The sequence below is a fragment of the Orcinus orca genome, chromosome 11, assembly GCF_937001465.1.
Source record: "Orcinus orca chromosome 11, mOrcOrc1.1, whole genome shotgun sequence".
Classification (NCBI taxonomy): Eukaryota; Metazoa; Chordata; class Mammalia; order Artiodactyla; family Delphinidae; genus Orcinus; species Orcinus orca.
In genome coordinates this window covers 78,021,643-78,038,757 of record NC_064569.1, presented here as the reverse complement: position 1 = coordinate 78,038,757, position 17,115 = coordinate 78,021,643, and the positions used below count along the sequence as shown (strand labels likewise).

Sequence of the window (17,115 nt, the reverse complement as noted above, 5' to 3'; positions counted from 1 at the left end):
TGTTCCTCTTCACCCTGATCTCCAAATGCTGGAATGACCAGGGCTCACACCTCACCCCACGCTCTATCTACCCTTCTCCAGGCTGGAGGCTTTAAATTCTACTGCCCTGTTAACAGCTTCCAAGTTTACTTCTCTAGCCTGATCTTCTTTCCTGAACTCCAGACTCACAAACGCAACTCCAGACTCAACAACTGTAATCGTAGTTCTTAACATCTCTACTTAGATGCTCCATAGGCATCTCAAACTTTGCATTGCCAGAGCTGCCCCTGCTATACCCTTCCTGCCCCTGCAGATTGGAATCTCAGGCAGTGCTCCCTATCTCTGTAAACAGCAATTCCATTTTTCTAGTTGTTTATGCCCAAAATATTGGAGTTATCCTCAACTCCTCCTTCTTACAGCCCACACCCAAATATCCTTTGGAATATATTTTTTTCCAACTATATCTGTAATCACACTATTTTTCATGACCTCCTCTGCTGCCACTGTGGTCCGTGTTGCCAGTAGCTCTCGCATGAATTACGTTAGACCTTCTGAACACAGGTCTCGCACGTTTGCTCTCTGAACTCAGCCTGTCCTCCACACCTGCCCCTCCTTTGCTGAAAACCTCTGGTGACTTTTCTGGTCCCCAGCTCACTCGCTCTCTGACCTCATTCCTACCACTCTCTACTCTGTCACTCTGCTCCAGCCACACTGGCCTCCTTGCTGTTCCTGGGACACACCAATCATGCTCTTGCCTCAGGACTTTTGCACAGGAGGCTTTTCCTTCTGGGAGGAACACTTCTCCCTCAGATATCTGCATGCTTTGCGTCCTACTTCCTTCCAGTCTCTGTTTAACGTTCACCATATCAGTGAGGCTTTCCTGGGCTAAACCCCTGCCCTTGCCCACTGGACCACTTGTTCTCCTTTAATCAACACCCTTGCTCTACTAGAATGAATACTTCGTAAAAGCAATGCTGTTTATTTTGGTCACTGCTCTATCAGTACCACTTAAAACAGACCTAGGGGGCTTCCCTGGTGGCACAGTGGTTGAGAGTCCACCTGCCAATGCAGGGCACACGGGTTCGTGCCCTGGTCCGGGAAGATCCCACATGCCGCGGAGCGGCTGCGCCCATGAGCCATGGCTGCTGAGCCTGTGCTCCAGAACGGGAGAGGCCACAACAGTGAGAGGCCCGCGTACTGCAAAAAAAAAAAAAAAAAAAAACAGACCTGGCACACACCAGGCACTCAGTAACTACTTGGCAAACAAAGTAATAAATGAAATATCTTGGGGTTTTAAACTTGGAGTATCTAACTTTTGGTTGTTGTTTCTTTAAAGTTATCTCATTTCCATATTCTAATCCATTTATATTATAATATATGTGGCTTTGTTTATACTTTATTTTTCATGCATGGCATTAAAAACCCAAGTGGATTCTTATATTATGTACTAAAAAAAAAAAAAGCAGCTAGCTATCAAGGTTGTATTTGGGGATCTAAACAGGATGCTCTGAGGCTGGTTAAACACCCCCCCCACCCTCCTACCCCCTTGGAGGAATCACTGGAACCTGACTCTCCCATGGTACTTCCTACAGGAAAGCTTTTGTGGCTACAGACAGCCCAATTTCCCAAGGCCCAGAAAGTATTGGAGGGACACTGAATAATACTAAGTAGACTTGCTCTTTGGAGGGATATGGACCACCACCCCCTTTTTTTAGGATAGAGCCTGAGGGGATACGTAGCTATTTTGATCTGCAGAACCATTTTGGAACAACATGAACCTCTTTATAAAAGTGAAAGAAAGGCATGAGTCCCCGTTCTAACTATCCTGAAAATAAAATCCCTACATGCAATGAAGGCTGTAGCCCCAAGATTGGGCATACTGTTATTTCTAATACAAGTGATCACAGACCAGGCCAGTTATTTTTCCCTTTGTTGTGAGACCATGGAAATGTGCTAGAAATGTGGAATCATGTTCTTGATGCACTTCTGTTTTCAATATTCCTAGTATGCTCTGTCAACCAAAAGAAACACAATTCAGAAGTTTGAAAAACACACAATAATGAAGGAAAGACAATTCATGAAAGCAGAAAAAAAGCTCGAAGAAGACGCAATGGCCTTTGAAGAGTTCCTTCGAGAAAACGACCAGAGATCTGTAGATGCTCTTAAAATGTTCGTTTTTTCACTCTGGCCAGATCGCCTTTTTCCCTCCTTCTTTCTTCTTTTTAGTTTCTCAGAACACAGCCCAATACAAAGCAAACTAACAAATCTGTTTCTTTTCAGGGCAGCACAAGAAACTATAAACAAACTCCAAATGACAGCAGAGCTGAAGAAGGCGAGTATGGAGGTACAGTTGATGAAAAGGTGAGGCCGGGCACCGTCTTCTCCTCATCAAGTGTCCTTGCCCCACTGAAACCTACTTGTGCCTGGCAAGACCTCAGTGGGACTAATCCTTATCAGTTGATGATTTCATAAGTATTATCACATTTTAAAAATAAGTAATCTGTCGATCAAGGATTATCTCTACCTGGGTGCCAGGACACAGTGACCTCTGGCTGAAACATTTCTCTAACTTGTCATTACAGAAACCAAGAAATTAGTTGAAAAGAAGTAAAGCAATGTTAGGGGTAAACAATAAATTATTTTCTAAGTGTCCTTTTATCTTCATTCTAAGGCACTGTTCTTCCCCCATTTTACCATCTCTGAAATTGGGGTGCTTGTATATTTTTACAGTCATCTTACAATTATAATTGGGAGTATTTTTTATATTTATACTTACACTTGGTTGAAACTAACTTGGTTGATATTAAAAACTGGATTTATGTACCAATTTTTCTTAAGTCAATCTCCCAAGGCAGTAGAAATAAAAGCAAAAAATAAACAAATTGGACATAGGCAAACTTACAAGCTTTTGTAAAGCCAAAGGAAACAATAGACAAGATGAAAAGACAGCCTACAGACTGGGAGAAAATATTTGCAAATGATGCAACGGACAAGGGCTAAATTTCCAAAAAATACAAACAGCTCAAATAAGACAATAACCAAAATACAACCCAATCGAAAAACGGGCAGAAGATCTAAAGAGACATTTCTCCAAAGAAGACATACAGATGGGGACTTCCCTGGCGGTCCAGTGGTTAAGACTCTGCGTTCCCAATGCAGGGGGCATGGGTTCGATCCCTGGTTGGGGAGCTAAGATCCCACATGCTGCCCGGTGCAGCCTAAAAACAAAACAAAACAAAAAAACCCACAGATGGCCAACAGGCATATGAAAAGATGCTCAACATCTCTAATTCTTAGAGAAATGCAAATCAAAACTACAGTGAGGTACCATCTCACAATGGTCATAATGGCCATCATTAAAAAGTCTACAAGTAGGGCTTCCCTGGTGGCGCAGCGGTTGCGAGTCCGCCTGCCGATTCTGGGGACACGGGTTCGTGCCCCGGTCCGGGAAGATCCCACATGCCGCGGAGCGGCTGGGCCCGTGAGCCATGGCTGCTGGGCCTGCGCGTCCGGAGCCTGTGCTCCGCAACGGGAGAGGCCACAACAGTGAGAGGCCCGCGTACTGCAAAAAAAAAAAAAAAAAAAAAGCCTACAAGTAACAAATGCTGACGAGGATGAGGAGAAAAAGGAACCCTCCAACACAGTTGATAGAAAGGTAAATTGGTGTAGCCACAATGGAAAACAGTACGGAGGTTCCTCAAAAAACTAAAAATAGAGTTACCATATGATACAGTAATCCTACTCCTGGGCATAAATCCAGAGAAAACCATAATTCGAAAAGATACACACACCCGATGTTCATTGCAGCACTATTGACAGTAGCCAAGACATGGCAACAACCTAAATGTCCATTGACAGATGACTGGATAAAGAAGCTGTGGTACATATACACAATGGAATACCACTCAGCCATAAAAAGGAAAGAAATAATGCCATTTGCAGCAGCATGGATGGACCTAGAGATTATCATACTAAGTGGAGTAAGTCAGAAAGAGAAAGACAAATACCATATGTCACTTATATGTGGAATCTAAAATATGACGTGAATGAACTTATCTACAAAACAGAAACAGACTAACAGACATAGAGAACAGGTTTGTGGTTGCCAAGGTGGGGGGAGGGGGGAGGAGGAGGGAAGGATTGGAAGTTTGGGATTAGCAGATGCAAACTATTCTGTATAGAATGGATAAACAACAAGGTCCTACTGTATAGCACAGGGAACTATATTCAATATCCTGTGATAAAACATAATGGAAAAGAATATGAAAAATAATGTATCTGTGTATATATAATCGAATCACTTTTCTGTACAGTAGAAATTAACAAATTGTAAACTATACTTCAATAAAATAAAATTTTTCAAAAAAGAGTAAAAAACTGGGATTTATAATGACAAAAATTACAGGAGCAGGAGTTGGGATAAAATTATTCTAATACCAGCTACTCTTTTTAAACCTTGGATATTTTCTTCTATGGTCAAGTGGATGTCAACTTGATCTAATTTTAAATATCTCAAGAAGCTTCCTTCTGTCACATCCTTAAACAGAAATTTCACGATCCAGGAGACACTTGGTCTTGGTATCGAGTCATGCTAAAACTTGTTTTTTCTTTTTGAGGACTCAGTGTTTCTCTCTTTTCTAAAACTAAGTCCTAGACTTACATCCCAGACTTTTTTGGGAGGAAGACAATAGCTTGTCTGAAACACAGCAAATGAACTGGATGACAGTTTCTTGGAAACTATTGCTACTAACAAAATGTGTGTTTCAAACGCATTCTGGCTTCAGCAGCCTCTTTCGTCAGGAGCCTAAGGTTGAAAGTGCTCCAAGTTGAAGAATCCTGTCCTACCTTCCTTCCCTCCATGATGTAATTAGAAGATTCTCTTTATAGAACTAGAGTACCAGCCTCTATGTTTGCATAAAGTACAGTAACTATACACAATTGCCACCCAGTTAAACCTTCCAAACAGCCTGGCCATAGAGAACTTGCTTGTCGTTTATGTGTCTTGTCACACTAAGAAGGTGCAAAAGGTCATGAAAAACAGGCTGCTAACAGAGCAAAGAGATGCAAGCATCTGCTATATATTTCCTCTTCTCTTTTTGGGCTCAGGATGACCCACAGAGGCCCTCTGCTGAAGGGAGGGCTGGACATCTGTTTACACAGAGAAAGGGAGCTTATTCTGAAGCTTTTGCTTGGAAGCTGTGCAGTTGTAGCCATTTTAATCCTGTTCTTTGTAGAACATCAGAGAGGCTTTCAGTCTAAAAATACTGTGGTGGTAGAATGAGGGGTTCCCAACATCTTTTGACGGCTGATACATGAGCCCGCCATTTATTGACTCTTGAATATCACTCCCAGCAGGACTTAAGGGAGGTTCTGAGCAAAAGAAGTACTGAGGCTGAAGATAGAGGAGTAATATTGATAAGGGTATTGACAAGGGTATGGATAAGGCAGGCTCTGAAGGATAAGAGTGGAGCTCCCTTTCACAAGGACCTTCATTGTTATTTTCAACATTCCTTCTGGGTCCATTTTGTAACATGATTTTATGGGAAAGCAATGCGAGGCTGGGGGAAGGCTTTCTGTCCAAGTCACCGGGTATTGTTGAGAGTGTGAGCATCTGAGTCAGACAGACCCAGGTTTGTGTGCTGACTTTGCTCATTTACCACACAGATGACTTCGCAAGTCATTTATTTCTTTTTCCAAAAGATAGGAATAACAATATGTATTATTATTATCATCAGTATTATCCTGTACTGAGGATGAAATCATACATGCAATGTGCCCTGCATATTACCCGGTCCATAGATGCTCGCTGAGTGTTAGTTTCCCTTCTTCTTCTTACATAAGTGCCATCTTTTGCTGTCTTCTAATTTCTCCCTATGTCTGAAATTTAACACAATATTTCCCTCAGAAATAAGGAGAGTAAATCTATTGTTACCAAGCAAGGGCTCACTGCCTGATGCACATAGCACCCAATACTATGGCACGGGCTTTTGAGAAATGAAAGAGCTTTACTGCGAGGTTGACTGACAAGGAGGCAGGAGGCAGGGCTAAAATCTGTCTCCCTGATCCAGGGTTTGGGGCGAAATGTGAGGGGTTGGGGGAATAAGCTGATTGGCTAGTCTTAAGTCAGTCCACATAAGCTACTCGAGCTGCTAGAAGGCAGATTTTCCTCATTTAAGGACTCTTCTCTTTGTAAAGGGCTCTGGTGGCAACATTTCTATTCTTTAAGTTCGTAGACTGAAGATTCTTTGTTCTGGGGTCATCCTGGAGACATGGGTTCCTGTCTAGCACATGCACGGTGCCGTCTTTAAAATAACTCAAAGTTTGATGAATCAACAACCTATTTGAGGCAAACCAGTTTAAGTTGGTCAATGTTGTTGTTGTTGTTGTTTTTAATATTTATTTATTTATTTTTGGCTGCGTTGGGTCTTTGCTGCTGTGCGCGTGGCTTTCTCTAGTTGGGTTGAGCGGGGGCTACTCTTCGTTGTGGTGCGCGGGCTTCTCATTGCGGTGGCTTCTCTTGTGGCGGAGCATGGGCTCTAGATGGGTGGGCTTCAGCAGTTGTGGCACGTGGGCTCAGTAGTTGTGGCTCACGGGCTCTAGAGCGCAGGCTCAGTAGTTGTGGTGCACGGGCTTAGTTGCTCCGCGGCATGTGGGATCTTCCCGCACCAGGGCTCGAACCCATGTCCCCTGCATTGGCAGGCGGGTTCTTAACCACTGCGTCACCAGGGAAGCCCCTGGTCAATGTTTCACATGCTGTTTCAGTTTCCTTTTTCTTTGTACACCTCCTCAGTCTTGAGGGAAAGAGGGCAAGACCGCCCTACCTGCTCCCTGCTGATTAAAGGGCTTAGATTTTTATAAGAGGAATGAAATTGTTTTGCACTTAAATGTAACTACTTATGAGTCCCACCTTGAACTCTTACGTCTTGGCAATCATCATGCGAGCTGGGGAGGCCTTTTTAAAATAAAATGCAGACAATAAGTACAAAATTTGATGAGTAAAAGGATTAACTCTAAGATACACAGACCTATAACTCCTAATTTTAACAGTCCTTCAAAAATGGACCTTATTTCTTTGGGAATGCAAGAAAATATGTTATTTTGAGTGATTGAATTTGGATTTATATAGGCCTGATCTGGACTCAGGTTGAAGCTGTCTGCATTTCTCTTCCTGGCCAGGTGGAGCCTTAGCTCTCCTGTTTCTTTTGGAGAAGTAATTTAAGGTCAGTTAAGGGTTCACAAGTGTAATGAGCGTGGGGAAATCAGTAGTGGCTTTCCCTCCCGTGTTAGGACGGTTGGGTCCTCCTGTTTCCTCCAGTCCATGGAGAGTGTGCCCCGTTTGGGAATTGTCCATTCCACTCAGGTTGCAGCTGATTCTCAGGGTGTTGATTTTTCCAAGTTTTAAGGAGGACCCAATCCCCTGAGATTATGCAGTGCAGGGGAATGTCTGTGGGAAACATTTATGGACTAGAAACATATTTAGATATAGCAGATAAAGTAACACCTAGAGACTGTACACATTCTATAGTATCTAATTCTTTTATAGTATGATCATTTTCAAGACTACAATAATACTTAGTCTTCAGGAAGTGTCTCCCATATAACATTTCATAAGGGCTCAACTGGAACTTACTTCTAGGGGCTACCCTTACCCTAAGCAGGGAAACTGGTATAAGACCTTATCCCAAGTTAAGTGGATTTCCTTACATATTAATGCAATTGTCTTTAAAGGTACGATTCATCTTTTCAGTCTTTCCCGTAGACTGAGGTCTCCATGAAGCATGTAACTTCCATGGTATTCTGAGGGTTGCAGACACCCCTTGAGTTACCTCTGTTGTCATTTAATTGAATGAAGCAACCCCAAACGAGGGATAATTTCTTTCAGTAAGGCCTCTGTTACCTTGGAAGCTTTGTCTGTCCAACGTGGAAAAGCTTCGACCCATCCTGTGAAGGTGTCCACAAATACCAGCATATATTAAAGTCTATTTGCCAGTCATTTCCTGGTTCTGTCTGTCGGGTTTGCACCCCTTTTATTACTGTGGGTGGCCCGGTTTTAGTATTTTTCTGTTGCCGATCCTGCAATTCTGTATTACTTTTTAAATGGTCCTTTGCATCTGTGGACCAACAATAAACTGTCGTAGACAATGATAGGTTGCCTCCCTCCCATGATGCATTCCTTGATGTAGATGAGTAGTAATTCTTTCCATTAAATGAGCACTAGTCCCTATTCAGTATAAATCCAGCCTTGTTTGGTTGTTTGGTACTGATCACCCTCTAAGTCTTGAAAATCAGCATGAAATCCCCCTTACTCTATTCTCTCTGAATCCATTTCTAAATACTGAGCTTGAACAGGAGTAAGTGGAATGAGTGTTAGGGCCTTAGGATCTGGGTTTGGGGTTCTGGCTGCCCATTTTGTAGCCTGATCAGCCAGAATATTTCCTTTAGCTCTATTAATATCAGTCTTTAGGTGGCCCGGGCAATGTACTATGGCTACTTCTTCCAGCATTATAATAGAGTCTAATAAGGCCAGTATCTCCTCTTAATTTCTTCCCTTCCTGATGTTAGTAGATGTCTCTCTTTCCACATGGCCCCATGGGCATGCATGACAGAGAAGGCATACTCAGTATAAATGGTTACCTTTTTCTTAGCTCTGAGGCACAGGGCTCTTACGAGGGCTGTGAGCTCTGCCTTCTGGGCAGACGTACCTGGAGGGAGGGCTTCTGCTTCTAAGGTTCCTGAGGAGTTACTACTGTGTACCCCGCCTTCTGGAGTCCCCAGTCCACGAAGCTGCTCCCGATCATAAACATATCCATATCTGCATTTTCTAAAGGCTGATGAGTTAGGTTAGGACAGCTAGAACAGACTTCTTCAGTCATTTGTATGGTATGAGATGCCTTACGGCATTCCACAGTGCACTTAATGGCTCATTGTCATTTCCTTCAAGAGCCTCGTATAGGGGTTTGGCCATGAGTCCAAAGTTAGGAATCCAAATATTACAAAACCCAGCCGTTCCTAAGAATCCTAGCAATCGCCTTCTGGTCGTGGGTACAGCTACCCTAGCTAACGCTTCCCTTCGATCCAGCAATAAGGGATCTTTTCCTTTTGATAACTCAAATCCTAGGTATTTTACAGTCAGTTGAGAAATTTGCGCTTTTCCCCTGGAGACTTTGTCCCCAGTCTGCCAGAAAGTTTAAAGTGAGGGTTGCATTTTGGTCTGAAGTTTCCTTAGTTTTACTAGAAGCAAAGTATAAGGATTTGGCATCACGGGATGTATATCCCCTACAGTTTGGTTAATGGCTTTCAAATTCTGTACAAAACAATAATCTCTGGCCCCGGGTTTTTGTACCAGCAGGATTGGAGAGTTATATGGGGATTGACGAGGTCCGATTAATTGGCATTTAAGAAAGGTGGTTATCAGAGGGTTTACACCTTTCTTTGAATGCCTGTTTAAAGTGTATTGCTTTAAATTGGGAGCCTTGGTGCCTGGATGGAGTTTTACTACTCTTGAGTCAGGCATCTTGACTCTCCCTGGCCTTCCTGCAGCCCAAACATCCGCTCTTACCTTTTGTGGAATTTCCTCAAGGACGGGTCTCCCAGTTGTAATAGTGCAGCTCAGAGGGCGCAGGTTTGATCTGGGAGTACTTTAATGTCTGGTGAGAAAATCATTTAATTTTGTTAGTAGATCTTGCCCCAACAAGGGAATGGGGGCATCAGGCATGTACAGAAAGCTGGGCTTTAAATATGGTTTTTTTCCGGTTACACAGATCAGAGGTAGAAAAGGGGGGAGTGCACAGATACCAACCCCCTGGATTGACCTTGGTCATCTAGATCGGCAGGAACTTGTCTTAAGGGATATTGCCCTGCCTGAGGCAGAGGACCACGTGGACTCAATTGAATACGCTGGCATGTACGGGGAGGGGAGTCGATCCCTTCTGACTCTCTGGTAAGGAGGGTATGAGGGTAGGGCTGGTTGTGGCTGTAGGAGGATTACTGGTAGAAGTCTTGGCACGCCACGCAGGACTTCCCGCTTCGTATGGCGGGAGGGCCACAGGGCGCCCAAGGCGAAGCCAAATGGAGTAAGTCGAGATCATCATTAGGCTCTGACTGCAGGCAAGACAGGCTTTTCCTGAGGGTCTTGCCTCTGAACCATGATTTTACATCTATTCTGCAAATTCTTATTGTGATATAAAGACCTAATTTGGTTACACTGCTGAAAAAATTGCAAAATAAGTTAGAAAAAACAGTCAAGTGACTTGTACCTGCTACCTCTTGATCTGAGGAAAGTTGATATTCACAGTGCAAGGCAGAGCTGATGGTAGGACAGCCAAGATTTCTCCATGTGGAAGTCCATCCTCTGGAGGAAAAAAAAGCCCCTTCGTGAAGCAGGAGCTCTGTTGTTGGCTGACCGGGCTGCCTCCATCGTTGTGCTCCAAGCACTTTACTTCTTGGCCAGCAAAAACACGGAAGAGCCTGGAACAACTGCCGTTAGCAAATGCCTGCTGCCTCTTCCCAGCCTCCATGGATTGGGCCCGACGTCAGACTTATCAGAGACTCGACGTCCGTCTTATCAGAGACTCGACGTCCGTGGGATGCAATGCTGGCTGCACCTGGAAAACCCTTGAGTTCATGGGAGATGAAGGAAAGCACCAGGGTTTGCCAATCTGGGGCTCAGGGCATACTTTGTTCCTTTGTAGGAAGCACCTGGGCACACTCAGGGCTTGCCCCCTCAATGATTCCACCTTAGTGCTGATTCTGAGGGGTTAGCTGGCCCCCCTGAGAATGGACGTTTGGAGAGAGTGTGCAAACAAGCAACTCATAAGTCAACAGTTAGCCAGTACCCCAGGTTTCAAACCCAAGAGCTGAGAACAGTCTACGGATTGCAAACCTCTAGAAAATGGCCTTCCCTCACTCCCGCCGACCCCACCCCACCCAGAACAGCAGACAGCCTCAAGAGGTGTGAGGGAGAAAGCAAGAACCGTACAATTTGGGAACCAATTTCTTCTCCTAGTTGGTTTCTGGAAAGAAGCAAGCAAATGAAGTAGTGACTATTCACAACTTGGCTGTATGAATTCCCCCGAAAATCCAATGAGGAGTCAAAGATGGCCAGCATGGATGTGAAGGTTCACTTAGGGAACACTGGAAACTTTCCATTAGAGGTGATTGCCAAGAACTGTGGCTTGAAAGTCACGCATGCTACCAGCTGCTGAGGAAGCTGCCCGGCAGCTCCAAGACTGTAGTCAATTTGGCCAGAGGCTCCTAATAATTCTCCCCTGTGTGCTAAGGGCAGGCCTGCCTATTGCAGAGGGGCCTGTGAAAGTCCAGACTGTCTCCCTCGCCAGTTCAGAAAACTTACCCGATGAGGAGGAGGGTGAGAGAGGTGACTGGACCACCTTGAAGAAAGTGAAGTGAGGAGGCTGTCTTAGACTCAGTTGGAGCTGAATTTGAGAGAGGAATTCAGGAAGATACAGGCTGAAATACCCAAGCCCTCACTTCCTTTCTGAGCATGTTGGTGTTTAATCTTCCTGGTAGACGACCAAAACATTTTACCTCCCCAGCAGAGATCACAGATGAGCTAATCTAGACGTCTGGGCTATTTCTAGGTGGAATGCATTCAGCCCAAGGCCTCCATGTATGTAGTCCATGGCCTTAAGCACCACCACCAATGTTTGTTCCTCCAAGCAAACTTTCCTTTTACATAGAGAGAGACTTAAAAGCAGTTCAATGCTAACTCCCTGTTAGTTTGGCTCATGCAAAATAGGGTTAAAATTCTCAGTAAGGGAAAACCAAAATGTGTCCAATTATATAGAATTCCTTTAACCCAAGAACAGGGTATGTTCCTCTGGGATGGAGGATTTTCCTGCTTTACACGCCCTCATTTCTCCTTTACCCTCTCACCCCAACAAGGTAATCAGGGCTGGTTCCATTAAGAATACACCCCTGTATCAATACCTTCGGGCAATCATATTAGGGACAAGTGAGAAAAAAAACCCCACACCTCCATAAGGCAAGGTTTCTAGTCAGGGAGCAATGTCTTTGGTCTCCTGAGTCAGAGGGCCCTCATTCATATCTGGTTTAATAAAGTTCTGGTACAGTCATACAAGAGCCAACCGCTATCAGCCAATCCTAACAAATAAAACAGTCAGACACAGACAAACATAGATAAACAATGAAACCAAAGGCCTGGGACTCTAACCCCATCCTTTGAGTACCTCAGTGGCTAGAACCTTTTATATTGTCTCCCTTAATATGGGACCCTAACCCATGATCTTGGCCTTGGGACTCTAACCCAAGGTTTGGGAATCTAACCCAACAAAAATCTCCCCAGGTTGGAGCTCTAAATTATAATCCCAACAAGGTTATTAGACAGGCACAGGTGCATTTTAATGAGCTTACTCGCCCAAAAGACCTCTGATCCAGGAGTTGCTTCTTTTCTCAAAAGTGAAAGTAGCACCAAGGAAGCTGGAGTGCCGGGCTGGGGAAGCAGGAACCTGACAGGTGACCCTCTAGACAGATTCGGTCTAGGTAGCCACTCTGGATTGGTGGCAAGGCACACACTCCACTAAGGGCCACAGTGCCTCTGGCAGGCACTCAGAAGACCTATGTCCCTTTGTGGTCGCCAGAATTGTTCCAGGCAAGGGCTCGCTGCCCGATGCGCATAGAAGCCAATACTACGGCATCGGCTTTTGAGAAAAGAAAGAGCTTTATTGAGAGGGTGACAGGCAAGGAGACAGATTTGAGAGGCTTGCCTCCTGTCGTCTTGCCGCTCAACCTCTCAGTAAAGCTCTTTCTTTTCTCAAAAGCCGGTGCCATAGTACTGGCATCTATGCACACTGGGCAGTGAGGCCTTGCCCAGTAACACGATCATCAGTCTATTCTATGTGTGCATATCCTCGGGCATGTTTTATTCAAATAACATTCCTACAGGTTTCTTTTTATAAATTTATTTATTTATGGCTGCATTGGTTGCTTCTTAGGGGCTTTCTCTAGTTGTGGTGAGCGGGGGCTACTCTTCGTTGCAATATGCAGCCTTCTCATTGCAGTGGCTTCTCTTGTTGCGGAGCATGGGCTCTAGGCACGTGGGCTTCAGTGGTCGTGGCACATGGGCTCAGTAGTTGTGGCTCGCAGGCTCTAGAGTGCGGGCTCAGTAGTTGTGGCGCACGGGCTTAGTTGCTCCGCAGCATGTGGGATCTGCCCGGACCAGGGCTTGAACCCATGTCCCCTGCATTGGCAGGCGGATTCTTAACCACTGTGTAACGAGGGAAGCCGTCCTACAGGTTTCTTGCCTCTTGTCTCATATCTTATTGAAGCCCATTTTTTTTTTTTTTTTGCGGTACGCGGGCCTCTCACTGTTGTGGCCTCTCCCATTGTGGAGCACAGGCTCCGGACGCGCAGGCTCAGCGGCCATGGCTCACGGGCCCAGCCGCTCCACGGCATGTGGGATCTTCCCAGACCGGGGCACGAACCCGTGTCCCCTGCATCGGCAGGCGGATGCTCAACCACTGCGCCACCAGGGAAGCCTGAAGCCCATATTTTTATGGCCATATTTACAATATTTGTTAAACAAATTATTATTCAAATACATGACCAAGAAAATGACTTTTGTAAAATGTTTTTTAAAAAATGAACATGATTTCACACAGGTATATCTAATCATATCTTTATTTCTTTTGAGTAGTGAAATAGCAAAAACAGAATTCCTCCTTAAAGAGTACATGCACTATGGATTTTTTCTGCTGAAACTGTCTCCAAAACAATGGCAAATCCAGCAAGCAACGAAAAGGGTGTCAAAGAATAAAGAAAATGTGAATGTCAAGCTTCCAAGTATAATGACAAGTAAGTCCCATATTCTTAAATTCAATTAAGTAAATATCCCTAATTCTAAAATATTCTGCCTCAATGTTTGTTTTTTATTAAATAGTCAGAATTTTTATTTTAAGCAGAACCTGAACAATCCCACTATCCCACTATCTCTGATATTATAAATTATTAATTTGGAAATTCAGGTTAATTTCAGATATGAAGTAATAAAAATATATACATGGAGGGCTTCCCTGGTGGCGCAGTGGTTGAGAGTCCACCTGCTGATGCAGGGGACATGGGTTCGTGCCCAGGTCCGGGAAGATCCCACATGCCGCGGAGCGGCTGGGCCCGTGAGCCATGGCCGCTGAACCTGCGCGTCCAGAGCCTGTGCCCCGCAACGGGAGAGGCCACAACAGTGAGAGGCCCGTGTACCGCAAAAAAAAAAAAAAAAAAAAGTATTTGTTTATCTTTCTAGATGAACCTCAGAATCATTATGCAAAGTTCTACCTAACCCAACACCCAACTCCCTGACCAATTTTTTGTAACATTTTTATTATAATTCCATAAAACATAATTAATTTCAGAAAAATTGGCAGCTTTACAAAATCAACCTTCCTATCTAAAAACATGACACATTTCTCATTTGTCAAATCTCCTGGTCACACAATTAAGGTTAGAGGATCTGGAGTAGAGTGTAGGGGAGGCGGGTGGAGGAAGTAGGTAGTGGGGTCAATGTCTTCTTCTCTTTAAAATCTTGAATATAGAAGTCACTCAGTTTAAATAACATCCCTTAACAAGACATTTTAGTAATATGTGTTCCAGTATCAGTTTAAAAGCTTAAGATGGTAATTTATGGCGGTGGTAGAATCCACTGGTTCTTCATCCATTTTCTTTCCTTTCCCCACTCACCATGTATATATTGGAGGCATACAACGTATCGGGTTCTTTTTAAGACTCTGAGTACACAAAGACCAATAGGACATAGTTCTGCACCCTGGACCTATACTATACAATACAATACAATAGGGCAAACGATACAGCAGTGATAGTGAGGGGTCTGGGAGCAAAAGCAAAAAATGTGATCTATGCCTGAGGCATTTAGAACAGTCTTTTTATATATATATATAAATTTATTTATTTTTGGCTGTGTTGGGTCTTCATTGCTGCACGCGGGCTTTCTCTAGTTGCAGTGAGCGGGGGCTTCTCTTGTTGTGGAGCTCGGGCTCTAGGCATGCGGCCTTCAGTAGTTGTGGCGTGCGGGCTCAGTAGTTGTGGTGCGTGGGCTCAGTAGTTGTGGCGCATGGGCTTAGTTGCTCCATGGCGTGTGGCATCTTCCCAGACCAGGGATCGAAACTTTGTCCCCTGCATTGGCAGGCGGATTCTTAACCACTGTGCCACCAGGGAAGTCCCAGAAGAGTCTTTAAGAGGAGGTGATGTTTGAGCTGGATTTTGAAGAATAAGTAGGAACTTCCCAGGTAGAGGGTGGGAGAGTGGGACCTGCTGTGGTTTCAAGACAGAATAGCAGAAAGGGTGACTGGAAGTCACAAGAGCACAGGCATGAGGAAGTGTGGCCTGGCTGTGGGGGGGACCTGGGGGTCAGTGGATGGAGAGACCCAAGACCAGTTTTGCCCACTTCTCAGTTTCAGACCAGGGTCAGGCCCAGACACTGGTGTCAGGGGAATGAGTGCATGGGCGACTTGTATGGGCCTATGGTAGGTCTCTCCACAAGATGTAATAATTGAAGTCCATCATTTTTATTTTATATATTGATCTTTTAAAATCTCTGATTAGAAATATGTATGATTAGGTAAAAATAGAACCATGGTTTATATTTCACCATCTATGTCCCTGATTTGTGACCTTTAATAGTTGTGCCACGTTTTTGACAAAATGCACCCCCCCACCCCAAACAGTGCCTTTGATTTTATGCTTGGAACCAAAAGTAGTAGAATAAAAGAGCTCTATTTCCTATACGATTATTATTCTAACAATAATTTTTAAAAAGTAATGGGCATATCAGTGCAGAAAAAATGAATATCTTGTACCAAATAACAAGGACTCACTTCTAATTACGTTATTTTTTTCACTTCCACCATCACCAATGACATGGACTTCGCCTGGACATTTTGAACAGCAAAACCGCGCAAGACGACCACTCCCACCCAGGAGCAAAAGAAATCATCCTTATCAAAGTACAGTACATATTGATTAACTCTCTTGAAAACTGTGAATTTTTTTTTTAAGCAAATATTTCTTTTAGCCTTTCTTTAACATACGTACCATGTATCCACACCCACCGTTAACAGATGCCGGAGGTAGTGGTTCTATGTGCTCCTGAGGTGACCAAGCTCTCATAGGCCTCCCTGCATCCTTTGATGAGGGCCTACAACTGCTATCTGCAGAAACTGCCTGCGCCCTGCATCTCGGGTCTTTGCCTCTCAGAATTCACTGCCCAGTTGTTTGAATCCACTGCTGACTTGTGTGTTTGCAATTTTACCATGTCATTCAAAATTGCTGCAATAAGACTATAAAGCATTTTTTGTTTCTTCCCTTATTTGATTATTGACTCATTTATACTCATTATTTCATAAATTGGTAGTTCTCAACCCTAGCTACCCTAGGGGAGCTTTTAAGAAAATATATTGATGTTTAGGATGGGTACACCAGCCCCAAAGGAAGGATCTGGGCCAGCACTGTATTATCCATGACAAAAGCCAACACAGATACTGTGCTCTGAATTCCAGGGGCCCTGGGGTGACTGCACTTCTGTGGCATTTAGGAGTCACTGTTTTGTTGTGTTTTTAATTAAATTTTCATTTTGAGATAATTGTAGATTCACACGCAGTTGTAAGAAAAAAATACAGAGAGGCCCCACTACAGTTCACCCAGTTTCCCCCAATAGTAACATCTTACAAAATTGTAATATGATATCACAACCAGGATATTGACATCAACAGAGTCAAGACACAATCAAATACAGAATATCATAAGGATTCTTCATGTTGATGCACAAGTAATACTCAAACGTCACATTCATTCTCTCAGAAAGCTCACCACTCTCCTAGTTTCTTTCATTTACTCAGCACATATTTATTGAGTGCCCTGCAGGGCCAGCAATAAATAAAAGACAGTCTCTGCCCTCCAGGGGCTTACCATCTAGTGAGGGAGACAGACGAGGAATTTGTCAGTTACACTATAATGTGATAAGGCCATTGGAAGGATAAGCTCAGGGTGCCACAGGCATGCAAAGGAAGGACTCTCAGTCCAGATGAGAGGTGAGAGACTCAGAAAGCAAGGGCGGGATCAGTGAACACCCTCCAGATCAGGTGGCATCTAAGC

At 44.0% G+C, this 17,115-nt stretch overlaps 1 protein-coding gene across 1 annotated transcript in view; it reads left to right on the top strand.

Moving 5' to 3' along the window:
* The window catches only part of CCDC38 (coiled-coil domain containing 38), a 35,099-nt gene that overhangs the window by 2,406 nt on the left and 15,578 nt on the right, over positions 1–17,115 (top strand). Inside the window, exons 3-6 of the mRNA XM_033427533.2 lie at positions 1,985–2,148; positions 2,260–2,340; positions 13,652–13,809; positions 15,911–15,968. Of these exons, the coding sequence (XP_033283424.2) occupies positions 1,985–2,148; positions 2,260–2,340; positions 13,652–13,809; positions 15,911–15,968 (461 nt within the window). The remainder of the gene's footprint in view (positions 1–1,984; positions 2,149–2,259; positions 2,341–13,651; positions 13,810–15,910; positions 15,969–17,115) is intronic.